The 16859-nt window shown below is 41.6% G+C and overlaps 2 protein-coding genes across 2 annotated transcripts; one reads left to right on the top strand and one right to left on the bottom strand.

Moving 5' to 3' along the window:
* Nucleotides 1–1196: 1196 nt before the first annotated feature.
* Nucleotides 1197–5199, bottom strand: LOC139458675 (BTB/POZ domain-containing protein 6-like). The gene is made up of 3 exons (XM_071240088.1): nt 5177–5199; nt 2533–3584; nt 1197–1255 (listed from the first exon to the last, which is right to left on the bottom strand). Exons 1-3 carry the CDS (start codon nt 5197–5199, stop codon nt 1197–1199), a joined length of 1134 nt encoding a protein of 377 aa, XP_071096189.1.
* Nucleotides 5200–12124: 6925 nt separating this feature from the next.
* Nucleotides 12125–15819, top strand: LOC139458673 (NXPE family member 3-like). Its single transcript, XM_071240087.1, has 4 exons — nt 12125–12171; nt 12996–13664; nt 14238–14299; nt 15041–15819. The coding sequence occupies exons 1-4, from the start codon at nt 12125–12127 to the stop codon at nt 15817–15819; spliced, it is 1557 nt and encodes a 518-aa protein (XP_071096188.1).
* The last annotated feature ends 1040 nt before the right edge of the window (nt 15820–16859 follow it).

Here is a 16859-nt window from a genome sequence, read left to right as displayed (position 1 = left end):
GATCACTGTGGGGGCATGCTGTCGACACAATTTAAACGTCCATTGTGGCCACCCAATCCCTATTGGAGTCTGTCCTGGTGGCAAGCATGGGTCACTGTGGGAGCATACTGACGACACCATGTAAACGTCCATTGTGGCCACCCGATCCATATTGAGTCTGTCCTGGTGACAGCACGGGTCACTGTTGGCTTATAGTGTCGACGCCATTTACACATTACATTCATTGTTACCATTCAATCCCTAGTCTACAGCTGGAAGATGAATGTACATTATAAACCTTGCACCAGGTCGTGTAGCTAGGCATCACAGACTAGATGATCCATGCACTTTACATAACATGGTCCAGATCGTGTAGCTTGGCAACGCAGACTAGATGATCCTTGCACTTTACATAACATGGACCAGATCGTGTAGCTTGGCAACACAAACTAGATGATCCATACACTTTACATAACATGCACCGGATCATGTAGCTTGGCAACACAGACTAGATGATCCATGCACTTTACATAACATGGTCCAGATCGTGTAGCTTGGCAACACAGACTAGATGATCCATGCACTTTACATATAATGGACAAGATCGTGTAGCTAGACAAAACAGACTAGATGATCCATGCACTTTACATAACATGGACCAGTTCTTGTTGCCAGGCAACACAGACTTGATGATCCATGCACTTTACATAACATGGTCCAGATCGTGTAGCTTGGCAACACAGACTAGATGATCCTTGCACTTTACATAACATGAACCAGATCGTGTAGCTTGGCAACACAGACTAGATAATCCATGAACTTTACATAACATGGACCAGATCGTGTAGCTTGGCAACACAGACTAGATGATCCATGCACTTTACATAACATGGTCCAGATCGTGTAGCTTGGCAACACAGACTAGATGATCCATGCACTTTACATAACATGGACCAGATCGTGAAGCTAGGCAACACCGACTAGATGATCTATGCACTTTACATAACATGCACCAGATCGTGTAGGTAGGCAAAACAGACTAGATGATCAATGTACTTTACATATACCGTTATATGTACCAGACCTTCTAGCTTGGCAACAAATCCTACTATCAAGGTACTTTAAATATGTTACCAGTTCGCGTAGCTAGGCAATGATGGCTAGATCATAGACGGACTTTGCACAAAATGCAGCAGATCGTGTAGCTGGGCAACACATTAATGCATCAGATGAACACATTTTGGTCGCAATTTGCGCTTTATTGAATTTCTAATATCTGAGAAACAAAACAATAAAGACATAAGAACAAACGCATATAAATTCTGTAAAAGTGATGACCAACTTCTGTATTACAATTGTAGCAATGTCTCGCAGTAGACTTTGACACAGATATGAAGCAAGTGACATGGTAATGATACAGAGGGCACATACATGCATATACAGGCAACATCAACGAGATTATAATAAACAAGTACACATTCATCTTGAATAGCAACAGAGGGCTGATTAAAAGGGTGATTGATCATAGGGTATAAATAACTCTTTTGCAACTCATGTCTAACATAAGGAATATATACACTATATATGCTTATCGGATTGACTGTAGTTGTTAAACTGAGCACACTTGCAAATAGATTTAACACTACGACTTTCAACGAACCAGTCCGAGTGTTTGTTGTCGAAGAGAATAGAAGTAATCTATCAATGAACACAATTTTGTTTGTTTAACGCCGCACTTAGCGGTATTACAGCTATATGACGGCGGTCTGTAAATAATCGGGTCTGGACCAGACAATCCAGTGATTGATATCATGAGCATCATTCCGTAATTGGGATACAATGATATGACATACTTGACCTTGCAAAACCGTTAGTCGCCTCAACCGACAAGCATGTGTTGCTGAAGACCTATTATACCCTGGATCTTCACGGGTCCACTGAATACAAAACCACATCTTAGATACAACATAGTTCAGCCGCAATGTCCTGATCAATATCAAGGGGAAGTATGATTAACAACACACAACAAAGCACACGTGCATTTATGTTTTCACGTGCCCTACAAACGGTGAATGACCAAAACGACCTTCACCCTTCATTACGTCACTACAGACTTGCACCACAGCGTTCAGGCATCAATCAAACCACGCACAATACATTATGCTGTTGACGTCAGTATGTAAGATGCCTCAAAGGCAATTAGACCTACGGGTTATATCTACAAGTCTTAACATTGACTTCGAAGCAAATTTCAAACATCACCTCCTTGTCGTCACGTGTATTCTGAAAGGTGCAAACAACCATGTTGTATAGGTGGGAATTAGATTAGTGTTGATTTACTCTCTGTACTACACAGATATAACGTAGTCTACATCACCAGTGAGTTCAAGCGAGATGTCACTGACAGTCAGATGGAATTTAATGGGATTTAACCTGTTAATATGATCATGTGGAAGATGATCTGGTTTGCTAGGTATCAAATTATCATATATCATCGTTATAGCAGTCGGCGAAACACACCTGATACTACGACTGCCTATGGCAGCGGGAGACTGTACAACAAGCCAGGTATCTTTCCTCTCTGTGTTGATGTGTCTGTAGTAGACATTGGAGGGTCTGTAAACGTGAAATGTACTCCGTCCTCTGTTACTGTAGCATTTCTTTCCATACCAGTGGCAGTTCGGCTTACACCCTTCATGTCAACGTACACAGTGTAGGTCGCACCTGCTGTGAGGGAAATAAATCTGGGAAACAGGACGTTATTCAACACTTTACTGCCTTGAAGTGTCATCCTTGTCTTCACGAACGGTTCATCAATCACCCCGTTATTGGCGTCATACACTCTGATCGTCAGTGTATACTCTGCATCTACAGTAAATGCACCATACAGAGGACACCCCAGGAGGAGAATGCTACGACTAGGTGAGAAGGAGATTGTACTTATCTCAGTAGAGATTTTACCTGTGTTGCAACTAAATCCGATTGCGTTAAACCTCTCCACTCTTTTACAGGATGCCTTCCGTTTCAAGCCGATAGTATTTCTCTGTGAATGTTTATATGGAGATATGTCAACAGTTGTGTCTACGGTTCTGTCCATTATTCGTATTCTCTCATCCACTGTCAGCACGCCAGATCTCCCGACAACCTTCACCAGATACTCCAGGGGGATGCTGGTAAACCGGATCTCATACCTCATATCTCCCAGGAGTCTCCGTATGTTCTCAGGCGTGTCAATCCAAACTTCCTCCCGGCATCTTCCCTTTGTCCAGGACAGCACTGCGTCAAATACGTCTTCCTCTTTCAAATATAAAACTTTTGACCTAACAAACTCATTCATACAATCAGAGCAAAGTTTCACAAAGCCGGGAGATTGGATGACTCTCTTCCCTCCTTGAGTAAGAATCTTCAGGGCCTTCTGTTCCACGTCCAGCTCCCCGTAACAATGACACTCCTCCAGAATCTGACAGACATTGTCTTCTGACAGGGTTTTTTCTAGGAACGTTTCACACAGTTTATACAATGCATCTAGAGAATATTTCCTGGAGGTGTACTTTAGTCCTGTGACTGTTTCAGCGTCGATAGTGGCTTTGTCTGTGTACACATACCTACAGTAACATGTAACAAAAAGGACAGGAAAAATAAAAAAATGAGTTTATGATCTTCTGAGCATTTACAAAACAATGATATAAAAGCAGATAAAGAATACATCAATACATACATATTATAGAATATATAGATGATATAGAATATATAGACAGTAGCCCTCATTAAATCAGTGTAAAGGTTCTATTAATGAGTATTGAAATTCACTTAACAATTCATTGTTTTCAATAACGTTTGAGTGATTGAGTATTGTGTTACGCTGCTTTTAACAATATTCCAGCAATATCACAGCGGGAGACACAAGAAATAAGCTTCACACATTGTACCCATCTGAGTAATCGAACCTGATCTTCGGCGTGACTAACGAACGCTTTAACCACTAGGCTACACCACCGCCCCAAATAACATAGGCATTGCTGGGCAATTTTTGTTTGTTTACAAACAGCTCACATTGTTTTCGTAGCATTAGCCTGAGAGAGATGTCTCTTTACACATATTGAGGTATGACCTGTAATAGGTATCTCACAATGAAATGTCATTCGGTTGAACAGTATGAAATTAATTTCTCTTGAAGGTAAAGCCAGATATAAAAGGATGTTATTCAAAGTAGATGGCACTATCCGAAGGGGCATATATAGGAATTGTACAGCCCAGATAACATGTTTATCAAATCTCTAAAATCCACATGCCAGCTTTCAATAAATGGTTAAAACCCATATAACTCAAAACTGTCTCCAAAGACTAAAGATACAACTTTACTGTTAGACCAGTGGGGATCCCGGGTAAGAATATAGATTGCCACCAGCTCGTCATGAGAGGCAACTAACTATAGGTGCAATATAGCCGAGTAATCAATCAAAAACAAAACAAAAATATATTAAAACTGTATTTCCAAATGCATATATATCACTCACATCTTCACGACTCAGTCGAAAGGCAAATTGAACTTTTGAGGTCCGATGTCCTGTTTTTATTACCATCGACAAAGGTCCATACAAATATGAAGGTCAATGTTAGAAATGAGGTGAACTGACCCCTTGATATTGAGCGAAATCTGCAAGTATCCGGTAGCCCATAAACGTCATGCTTCACAATCACATCGGGGACAACCACATGACAACAAACCTTACAGCCAACCCTTACCCGTGAAGATCGGGGGTAGAATACATGTACGTCTTCAGCAGCCCATGCTTGTCGTAAAAGGTGACTATGCTAGTCGTAAGAGGCGGCCAACGGGATCGGGTGGTCAGGTTCGCTGACTTGGTTGCTGCATGTCATCGTATCCCAATTACGTGAATCGATGTTCATGATATTAATCACTGGATTGTCTGGTCCAGACTCGATCATTTACAGACCGTCTTAACATAGATGGTATAATGTTGAGTGCGGTGTTAAACAACAAGCAAACAGAGAACCCTAGTCTGTTTGCATATGTTTTGTGACTGGCGGTTGTGGCATTTTGAATGATCTACCAACCTGTAACTACAGTCAAACCTGTTATGTCCAATTCCGGGGACCAGATACATAGTTTGTATTATCCGTGATTCGACACATCCGATTGACCCACACAACCTCAAGCAGACACGTACCATACCGTGCATCATCTTCCCGAGGCATGGGAGTTAACTGACTATGAAAGTCCAGTTTCCACCCTTGCCGAACTAGGCTGGAATTCCTGGGCTCGACCGTAGCGCCACCAATGGTTATTACGAGTTATGTTTCTTCTAAGCCTCTCCTATGGACCAATCAGATTCCACCTCTCGTATCACTTGCATTTGTTTCAAACAAAATGGTGGCGCCCAGTCAAAACGATCTGATTGATAATCAAGATCTATATTGTGATAAAACGGGTCTTACGTAGCGATGTGCATCAAATCACGTCAGCACCTTGATTAAAAACATGAAACGGCTTGGAAAATATCTGTTGACAACGAGTTGGCGGTGCACATGCTTTGCAAATCCTACAATCGACAGAAATCTGCACGACATTTTACAAACCGGAATTCGATTTCGGTGCGCGATTCTGATTGGACTATGCATAGACTCGTTAGCCCAGCCAAAATGTAACTCCATAATACCAGCCTTGTTCGGCAAGGGTGGAAACTGGACTTTTATAGTCAGTTAACTAACTTGCCTCGGGAAGATGACCGTGCATGTTACATGAAGGTACATATCAAGTCTGTACTGAGGAACATACACATAATCGTTTTTCATATCTACATTTATGCATCACAAGCAAATTCAACCTCGACTTAGGTTGCACTTTTAAACATTTGTCAGTTCGACTTATCACGGTAAGTTGAACTTATTTTTAACTCTGGGTCTCACAAATTATTTCGAGGCAACTCAACTAGTACGACATATCCAGATCAAAATGGAGGTAAGTCCGGTCGACTTTGCCACGACCGGACTGTATTTTTTACCCTGGATTCGACACATCGGAGTTCGAGAGATATAGACACAATAACACCAATGCTATATAAGAGTTTTAATCAATACCACTGAACGAAGGCAGCTGCATGACGTGACCAAAATAATCAAAGGGACACAACTCTTTAAAAACTAATACAGTCTGATGTCGCCGAGGAGTTTGTACACATCGTTAATTACGGCTATCAACATGACTTTAGTCACAAATAGTGACTTCTTTAATGACGTGACAGCCAACAGATGTGATACGAACCAAGTGATGTGTGTGATAGCCTGCACTACCGACAGTTATATTCTACTTGTACACAACAGGAATAACGGTGTCAACCCTCCCTCTGTACACCAGACAAATCACGGGATGTCAGTGATAGCCTGCACTACCGACAGTTATATCCTACTTGAATACATCAGGAATAACAGTGTCAACCCCCACTGTACACCAGACAAATCACGGGATGTGTGTGATATCCTGCACTACCGACAGTTATATCCTACTTGCATACAACAGGAATAACAGTGTCAACCCTCCCTCTGTACACCAGACAAATCACGGGATGTGTTTGATATCCTGCACTACGGACAGTTATATCCTACTTGTATACAACAGGAATAACAGTGTCAACCCTCCCACTGTACACCAGACAAATCACGGGATGTGTGTGATATCCTGCACTACCGACAGTTATATCCTACTTGTATACAACAGGAATAACGGTGTCAATCCCCCAGATTTGTCAGATACATATACTCAGTCAGGTCGATACCACCACACTCTGTACACCAGACAAGTCACTGCTCAGTAAACAGCTGTGTGAACACTGTACACCTTAACTGGGCCGGTACGCGAGGTGGTTGATTTTACTTGTGCACTTGTAACAAAATGTTCGTTTTGACACAACTTCCTCACGCCATATACATATGGCATATACACGTGAGCCTCACTTCATATCTAACGGAGGACAACTCTGTTAATCCTGCCTACGTGACTCTTAGATATGAGAACATTATTCAACATTGTTTGTTTGTTTGTTGTTTAACACCGCACTCAGCAATATTCCAGCTATATGACCACGGTCCGTAAATAATCAAATCTGGACCAGACAATCCAGTTATTGATATCATGGGCATCAATCCACGCAATTGGGATCGATGACATGCATCAACCAAGTCAGCGAGCCTGACCACCCGATCCCGTTGGTCGCCTCTTACGACAAGCATAGCCGCCTTTTACAACAAGCATTGGTTGCTGAAGACCTATTCTACCCCGGACCTTCACGGGTCTTAAACACTGACAGAATGCTATTGTGTAAATATGTTACTATGATTAGAAGATTCAAATAGCCCCATTCGACTACCACTGTGAATTGCAATCATATTTTTTCTAGTTCAATATCTGATATCTCCGACAAATGAAATGAATTTTCAAAGACCCCAATAAAAAATCAATGGAATTTTATAGCTTACAAAAGCTGTACAGTTAGACATCATTATATATGTAGCTTAGTGTCGGATATAAAACATTAATCACATCACATATCCGACAGTCGACATGAAATATTAATCACATCGCATATCCGACAGTCGACATGAAACATACATCACATCACATCACATATCCGAGTGTCGATATAAACATTAATCACATCGCAAATCCGACAGTCGACATGAAACATATATCACGTCATATATCCGACAGTCGACATGAAACATACATCACATCACATATCCGACAGTCGACATGAAACATTAATCACATTGCATATCCGTCAGTCGACATGAAACATATATCACGTCACATCACATCACGTATCCGACAGTCGACATAAACATACATCACATCACATAATGTATCTGATGTTTGTTGATGCTCTACCACTAAATGTGATATCGACCTGCACGCGGCTCGTGGTTTAAGATAGAAACATATTTTTTTGATTAACGACAGTACAAAACTCTATACACTATGGGACATACTGAATACAAAGTATGCATATACTGTAGCATATCACTGTTCTACGTAAAGAAAGGGAACACAATTTTTACAACGGGAAACGATAGCTGTGTAAATATAACTAACGTGATTGTACTTACAGTGACGATGCCAGGTGTTTGCGAAATTCGATGCAATGCAGACTATCAATGTTGCATGCAACTCGCGCTGTAATGCGTCGTCACAAGCGTTTATACATGTAACGTGTGCCCCGGTGCATACGTGGTTCTGGTTCAAGTGACTATAACGTTTGAAGAACTACTATTAAATTCATTTATATTTTGCATTAAATTTGACTTGTGACCTGAGACGAACCGAGTGGGTGTGGTTTGGAAACGGCAATTCATATAGATAAGGAATCCACACTTGCTTGTAAACACCGTGGTCTCTTATCAACAGTTACGTCTTAAGTCATGTGATGTGAGGAGAAATAGGGTTCAAAGTTGCGTCATAGATTATTACACTAATGTCGCGACGTTCTTAAGTCATGGAAATGTAACGGTCACAATAGAAATCAATTATTTCTCATCTAAAGCATTGACACAAGATTAAGCTAGCGTCCCGGGTGCCTTTAAGAATTCAGATTGGGGACTTTACAAAGAGTTATGGAATGTTTTTTGAAAAGAATCAGTTGTCAGTTGCCAGTTGAGGTCATGCCACGCTGACAACAACCCATACACGACACCACTATCTATACTCACAACTGGTACTACTACAATACATACATACATACTACTACTACTACTACTACTACTACTACTACTACTACTACTACTACTACTACTACTACTACTACTACTACTACTACTACTTCTACTGCACATAGAGAGTCAACTGGGTCTCGTGAGTACACAACACAACAATATCATGCACAACACGGTAAAGGAGGCCAGTATTGAATAGGCCTTTTGTCATGTGAGATATATGTTGACGGTGTTTGAATTGGTTGGTGTTGTCACAGCACATGTAAACAGTTAGTATGCGAATCAAATAATCAATATTGAATAAAAATAGTCAAGGTTTTGCTGTTATTCTCTATTATGATTCTTTTGAATGGGTAATGGCATATATAGAATTGCAAACTAGCTACATTTCAAAGAGTGAAAAATCAACAACACTCCTCGGTAGAGTCCATATGCTCTGATACCATACGCTCGTAATCTCCTGTACACGGTTTGTCGAATGATCCTATGTCGCAGTGCCGTCGCTGCCGTTAACGTCGCCGTGACGAAGCGGTTTCGGAGGCAAATTGACCGGATGTAGCGGTCTTGAAAGGGCGTGGTCATCCGTGGTCTTCCGCTTCTCGTTTTCTTATAAAATAAATCACTTTTACAAAAATATTTTAAGTTTTACGGTACATTTCAAAGAATGAAAATTCAAAATAACTATGATTTATACCCCTTTGTCATCAGAAAATATTGCTTATATCATTGCCAGACGAGAGAAAAACAAATCAGCTGCGTTTTTAATGACTGATTTATATATGGCTGTCGCACTTAAAACGGTTCGTCCTGTGTGAATAGTTTTTTTTAAATTCCTTAAATTCACCTTACAGTAAAAAGGCACACCGAAATACCTGAACACTGCGAACATACAAAAAGACATGCGTACTGACATTTATATTTAATCGGAACGTTTCTCCCTTGACGGACAATCTAAATATATACCCCTTGAGTTGGACTAACGAGATGAGATGGGAGATTCAGAACCTGTGGATAATCTAGACTTGCTTCATTTAGGGATGTATGCTTTAACATTTAACAGTAGTAGTAGTAGTAGTAGTGGTAGTTGAAGTATTAGTAGTAGAAGTAGTAGTAGGAGTTGTAGAAGAAGTAGTAGATGTAGTAGTTATAGCAGTAGTATTTAATAGTAGTAGAAGTAGTAGTTGTAGAAGTAGTAGTAGTAATAGCAGTAGTAGTAGTAGTAGTAGTAATAGCAGCAGCAGTAGTAGTAGTAGTAGTAATATCATCAGCAGCAGTAGTAGTAGTAAGTATTGTAGTAGTAGTAGTAGTAGTAGTAGTAGTAGCAGTAATAGTAGTAGTAATAATAGCAGCTGTAGTAATGGTAGTAGTAGAAGTAGTAGTAGCAGTAGTAATAGCGGCAGCAGTAGTAGTAGTAGTAGTAATAGCAGCAGCAGCAGTAGTAGTAGTAGTAAGTATTGTAGAAGTAGCAGTAATAACAGCAGCAGTAGTAGTAGAAGTAGTAGAAGTAGGAGTAGTAGTAGTAGTAGTAGTAGTAGTAGAAGTAGTAGTAAGTATTGTAGTAGTAATAGTCGAAGTAATAATAGCAGCAGTAGTAATGGTAGTTGTAGAAGTAATAGTAATAGCAGTTGCAGTAGCAGTAGCAGCAGTAGTAGAAGTATGAGTAGTAATAGCAGTAGCAGTAGCATTAGTAGTAGTCTGAGCAGCATCACATTGAGGAACATCGCTTAAGATCACCCCATGACACAGAACATTTGGCTGAAGTTGACCACACTGCCTTCTGAAGAATTATTAACTCCAAACAAAAATTCACGGGGCTTGGAGCTTGATCGGATATTTCATTTGAAAAGGAATTACAAAAATTGCAGGGCCCTGAAACGTTTGCAACCATAGTTATCATAGAAATGGACGTTGCTTTTAATTCTGTTAAGCATGGCGTGTCTACTGGAATTGACATGATCTCCGATGATTTTATCATGTATTGTGGGCCTCAACTCCTGGGGAATTTGACGATTTGCTTTAATGCCTTTGTATCTATCGCACATACCCCCTTCGATCTACAAAACAAGCCCCCTACCAGTCCAATTGGCTATAGAGCCATCACGTTGCTGACAACAGTGTGAACGTTGATTGAGGGTATTCTTTAGTCGTCTCAGAAGGTTAGTGCAACCCGCTCCCTTGCAACATTGTTTGAGAAAAGGTATTGACTCAACAATGACGTCAGGTTATTTTCGTGAATGTGTTTACTATGCACACGAGAACAATAACATTTACTATTACTAATGGTATATGGCATTCGGAACTCTTATTGAAATCTATGCCCATTAGGATCCCTGTATAGATCATAGATCCTTAGAACAAGAATGTCCAGGTATGAGGATATGAACAGCGGAACCAAGACTATTTGAGAAAATGGTTTCCAGGCTTACAAGGAAAACGAGAACGCCATAGCTATATCAATTCTACGTTGACGATGTACAACATGTATTTGTATGATTACAGAATACTTATGTCGGTTTTACCCACATATGGGGCGGCCGGGTAGCCTAGTGGTTAAAGCGTTCGCTCGTCACGCCGAAGACCCGGGTTCGATTCCCGACATGGGTACAATGTGTGAGAGCCCATTTCTGGTGACCCTCGTCGTGATATTGCTGGAATATTGCTAAAAGCGGCGTAAAACCATACTCACTCATTCACTTATTTACATATTGGTAAAATGATTATGGATGCATGTCATCGTATCCCAATTCCGTAGATCAATACGGAAGATGTCAATCACTGGATTGTCTGGTCCAGACTTGATTGTTTACAGACCAGCGTCATATAGCTGGAACAATTTTGAGTGCGGCGTTAGACAGCAAATATGCAACAAATAACTGCCATGTGTCCACAAGGGGAAACGACTGAAACACCCTTCTAATAATATGCTGCGAAGCACCCAGGACAAATTTACATATTTACCGCTGAGGACCTATTCTAACCCGGAACCCCCACATGAGCGGAGGGACTTTGAGAACCTCTGCAGCACCACTTCTTACACTGTCTGAGTAACACATGTTCCACGAATCATTGTCTGCGTTGGACAAAATTATCCAGAACTACTGACCCAGTTCAATACAATATGTAATTGAATCCAGTGCCTGTAGTTCACTGGATCCTATCATATAGACATCGGCCGTCGGCTCTGTCGCTTAACCCTTTTTCATTGACGAGTACGCTCTTTGTTGCTTAGTATCCGACCAAACGCAGCCATTCACAAAGTCCATGCCCTCTGACTGAAATGTATTCATGAAACTGCTTCAGTCACCCGTTGCTTCTATAAATGACTTTGTAAGCCTCTTCGCTGTGGTAACGGTTGTTTATCGAAGGTGTATGTTTCAGAATGAAGAGATCCTGTTTTTCTGTCCTTGCCTGTTGGACAATGCTGAGTATATTCGCTGCGGTCTACACAAACTGGGCAACATTCAAGTAAGTACAGCACTGTCACCTTATTTAAAGAGGTATTCTCGAAAAGTCAACAGTCGTTTGTAGAGTCAGCAGAAACTCGCTGGAACAAAATACGTTCTCTGTCTATTTTCACAAGGCATCAGGACATAACGTCATGACAATCATTGCCGTTGGAACGTCCTTATGGCGTATTGTATATGTGGGGCGATGGGGTAGCCAAGTGGTAAAAGCGTTCGCTCGTCACGCCCGAGTCCCGGGTTCGATTCCACAATGTGGGTTTTATGTGTGAAGACCATTTATGGTGTCTTCCGCCATGATATTGCTGGAATACTGCCAAAAGCAGCGTAAAACAATATTCACTCACGTATTGTATATGTATAATCAATAAGATGTATTCAGCTAGATTTATAAATTGTGGGGACAATGAAGGATAATACTGGTTAGAGGTGCAATATATGTATGTGTCAATATATATGACCAAGTCGTCTAAGGCGCCGCAATTCGCTGTGTGGATTGACATCCCCTGGCAACGCAAGAAACCTATGATTCTGGGTTCAAATCCCGGTTCGCCCCGATTATTTCCTGGGTTTGTCAGCAGCATACCCGTGCTCGTGGGTTTCACCAAAGTGGTAAACGTCTGAGACCTGCATCACGTCAGGCTTCCTCCTACATTAGTGAGTGAGTGTAGTTTTACGCCGCTTTTAGAAATATGCCAGCAATATCACGGCGGGGGACTCCTTCTACATTTAGTTGACACGATGTGATATAAGTGGAATACTGTTCAAAGCAGCGCTGAACCTAACTCACTCACTCACTCACTCGCTCATTGACTCATTTCATTGCAGAGAGTGGAACACTTACGGATGGCTAACCAGTAACAGAGACATTAACGCATATGGTCTTCGGTATCTCCCAGAAAGCGTTGTACGGTCCCCTACCACACCAAACCACCCATCCTGTGCCGCTAAAAGCCAGATGTACCTCAAACACAACCACACAACCTTCCTCTTGTGTGATCCCATCAAGGTGCAAATAAACATGTATGACGTCAACGGTTACCGGAAGTTGACAGGCGGAGACTTTCTGAGAGTATGGATGGAGGACCGGAAGAGTAATGCTTCCGTTTCCGGTGACGTCACTGACTTCAATAATGGAAGTTATGGCGCAGTAATAAAAGCCACGTGGGCCGGGCATGCTATCATACGTGCCCTTATAAACACAAGGAAAGAGGAGATAGTTCTGCAATACAAGATCTTCGACGAATATGGAAGTCTATGGAACGTGCATGCTACATTCGTCAAGAATCAACTCTCTGAAACAACGACCTGCTCCACGAAACAGCCGAGTCCTCTGACGCAACCCGAGTGGTGTAATCTTACTCTCGAGAACAGTGGTCTCCCTTGGTACTGCAGGAGACCAAGCATAGCAAATCTAACTTGTGATACATGGTCATATTCCCATTCAAGTGGTGTTTCATTCAAGCTGAATAACACTGAGCGAGATATCCTCCAATGGTATGTATTCTATTTTACTTCAACGATTATATCTGAAGTAGGTTGTAGGAGAGTGAGTGAGTAGGGTTTTACACCACTTTGAAATATTTTTCAGTTATATCAAGTCAGTTTAATTTCGAATTTGTGAGTGAGTAAGAGTTGGGTTTTACGACGCTTTTTACAATATTCCAGCAATATCACGGCGGGGGACACCAGAAATGGGTTTCACATATTGTACCCATGTCAGGAATCAAACCCGGGTCTTCGGCGTGACGAGCGCTTTAACCACTGGGCTACCCGCCCCCCCTAAATTCGAATAAAGGCTCCAAGTGATGTAGGCCTTTGACAGTAATCCCTGTGGTGAAACCCAAAAACCTTCATGCTAACAAAACCAAGGATCATATTAAGGACGAACATGGGATACGAACTAACGATCATAGGATAAGACCCGCGCATTGGTAGTCTGTACAGAGAAATGCGGCGCTTTAGACTGTCATGAATTTTCCGCTCACATACAGCCTGAAATACTCTATATATCACGATAGTAGAGCGTGAATAAAGAAAGTAATTAATTCACGATTTTTTTATATCTAGGTCCAGAAAAGACCCAACACCTGACATCCTCCCGGTGACGATAAAAGTATTACTTATAAACGGTAGATATAAAATAACACATTTACTTCATTGCACAGTGAAAACAATTACGTCACATTCGAGAATCCGAGTTAGAATAGTTTCGGATCCCAAACACTCTGTGGCCTGTCATAAGATGCAATTAATTGTGATTGGGTGGACTGTTTCGGCGACTTACATGTAGCCGATTGAGTGTCATTGTTCTCCTACGACTAGAACCGTTGCTCCTGTTGCTACTCTTCCTTGCCCAGACTCGTTTACAGACAGACCGCCATGATAGACTTGTAGCTGGAGTATTGCAGTCTCACTATTGCTACTTCTAGTACACTGCTAAAAATCTATGATGTGTTGAGGTGAAATGGGGTTAATGTTGCCTTCAAGAATATTGCACTCATGAAGGTGATGTTCATGCATGTGTGAGTGCGTGTGTAGCTGCTTGTACTCCGGACTAATGCCAGGCCAAGTGCTAGTATAGTGCTAGCCCAAGGAGATACCATGTCACAGTTTAACATTGACACCTCCAGTCCTTGTTTTAGAACGCGACCGGGTATGGAACAATCGACATTCCAATTCTCTATCCAAGAGACCAGAGGCAGTCGAGACACTGCGAAGGTACATGGTACTTTATAGAGACAAAATGTAGAAAATATATTTAAACACAGGAAACCTTCCCGATGGATAAGAAAGAAACCGGTTATACAATTCAGTATGAATTGGTACATAATTGGGTTGTGATATTTTATGATGATTATTTCTGTTTACAGAGGATAACAAAACAACGTTAACGCCCCCTGCTACACCATGTAGCCGAATGCCACCCAAAGCGACCTGGCACCGGGTGTCTCCGACAGGGTTCTTTCACAATAACACCTGGCATCCATTACAATGTACAGACACGCTACCTAGAACGGCCGCGGCCTACAGAAAGTGCTTGAAGGGAAAGACGATCTGGCTGCACGGTGATTCAACAAGTGCACAGTTCAAGCAAAGTCTTCACTCTTTCCTGCATTTCCCTTCTCATGGACATGGTCATATGCCTGTGACAGACACGGATACCACCTACAACTTCAGCGTCTCCTGGCGTGCTCACGAAATGCCTTTCTACCATGGTAGTACACGTTACCCACGAATTGCAGAAAAGGCACAACATCTTGTTCTTGAGAGCCTCCCAGACACCTCCAGCGACATCGTAGTGTTGTACTTGTATGTTCATTTCACTGTTGTGCATCCGGATGTATTTAGGCAACATGTGAGGAGAATTGTTCCCCCTGCACGAAAACTGTTGGCGCGGGCTCCCAACGTAACGCTAGCGGTACGAGGTCCTCATACCTTTGTCAGATCGTCCAAGGGATTATCATCCTACTGGGGTCTAATCCATACCGACATCTTGCACCAGGAATTTTCATCGCTGCATCATAGGGTTGTATATTTAAATTTTTGGGATTTGACAATGGCGCGCCCGTCCTATGGAAGCCATCCAGACAAGTCAATCATTCAACATATGGTACACAACATGATGTCATTTGTGTGCTTTAGGACCTGATCCCAACTTGTCGTATGTCAACGTCTGACACTGCCCTATTATTTCAAGCATTTGAGAAATAATCGAAAATATGTATTTATCCCAATCAATGAATTCGTAAGTTTCAATTCTCAATATCCTGTGTAACGCTCCCTATTGTGTTATGCGTGTTTCAATGTAACCTTTGAGGTACCATCATGGCATGTTCTTTCCATGAAGGTTTCAAAGAGCGTCATACCACTCTTGCTCAAGAGTTGCTTCATCAGGGTGACTAGATTCAAGTCAGTAGTGACGTTTTCAAAACCATTTATGGTAGACATATGCATTGGTTGGTTGTTGTTGTTGGTTTGTTGTTTTACGCCGCACTCAGCAATATTCCAGCTATATGACGGCGGTCTGTAAATAATAGAGTCTGGACCAGACAATCCAGTGATTGATATCATGAAAATCGATCCACGCAATTGGAATCGATGATATGCATCAACCAAGTCAGCGAGCCTTACCAACTGATCCCGTTAGTCGCCTTTTACGACAAGCAGTCGCCTTTTACGGCAAGCATGGGTTCCTGAAGACCTCCTCTATCCCGGAATCTTCACGGGTCACATATGCTTTGGACTTGCACTGTAAAGGAACATGTTGTACAATTCATGATAATGAATTGTATCGGACATCATTTTGGTCATTGACGATAAATGTGGACATGTCCTCCATATGTCTACAATACACCGTTTTTAAAGTTTTACTAAGGCCTTGAAAGGTGTAACTGGCATGATTAAACTGTGGAGTTGTTTGTCGAAACCACGTGATAATAGAACCTGTTCTCCCTATTCTAACCTGCCCTAACAGCGTCACATATCAACATACCGCCACAATGAAATCCGTTTCTTGGGCTCGGTCTTGTCATATGACTCAAGGTATCCGGATTGTCACTGTCAGGAAGCTACAATGGCACCAGTTTCGTGCACATGCCTTTCGCATGACAAGGCGGCAGTCGTGAACCTGTACGAACACATCCATCAACTTTCAACTATGAAGACCAGAATCATTAATGAAATGTATAT

The sequence above is a fragment of the Haliotis cracherodii genome, unplaced genomic scaffold (assembly GCF_022045235.1).
Source record: "Haliotis cracherodii isolate W230 unplaced genomic scaffold, xgHalCrac1.p SCAF_13, whole genome shotgun sequence".
Classification (NCBI taxonomy): domain Eukaryota; kingdom Metazoa; phylum Mollusca; class Gastropoda; order Lepetellida; family Haliotidae; genus Haliotis; species Haliotis cracherodii.
The sequence above is the reverse complement of the archived record's forward strand: the minus strand, read 5'-3'. Positions and strand labels throughout refer to the sequence as shown.

What these genes read in the sequence shown, in the direction of transcription:
- LOC139458675 (XM_071240088.1), bottom strand. Translation starts at nt 5,199, where the DNA reads ATGCCTCGGGAAGATGATGCACG. An exon ending in CCTCGGGAAGATGATGCACG is followed by an intron (nt 3,585 to 5,176) that starts GTATGGTACGTG and finishes ATGTTACTGTAG; the next exon opens with GTATGTGTACACAGACAAAG. An exon ending in GATACCTGGCTTGTTGTACA is followed by an intron (nt 1,256 to 2,532) that starts GTCTCCCGCTGC and finishes TTTGTTTCTCAG; the next exon opens with ATATTAGAAATTCAATAAAG.
- LOC139458673 (XM_071240087.1), top strand. Translation starts at nt 12,125, where the DNA reads ATGCTGAGTATATTCGCTGCGGTCTACACAAACTGGGCAACATTCAA. An exon ending in ACAAACTGGGCAACATTCAA is followed by an intron (nt 12,172 to 12,995) that starts GTAAGTACAGCA and finishes ATTTCATTGCAG; the next exon opens with AGAGTGGAACACTTACGGAT. An exon ending in AAAAGTATTACTTATAAACG is followed by an intron (nt 14,300 to 15,040) that starts GTAGATATAAAA and finishes TTCTGTTTACAG; the next exon opens with AGGATAACAAAACAACGTTA.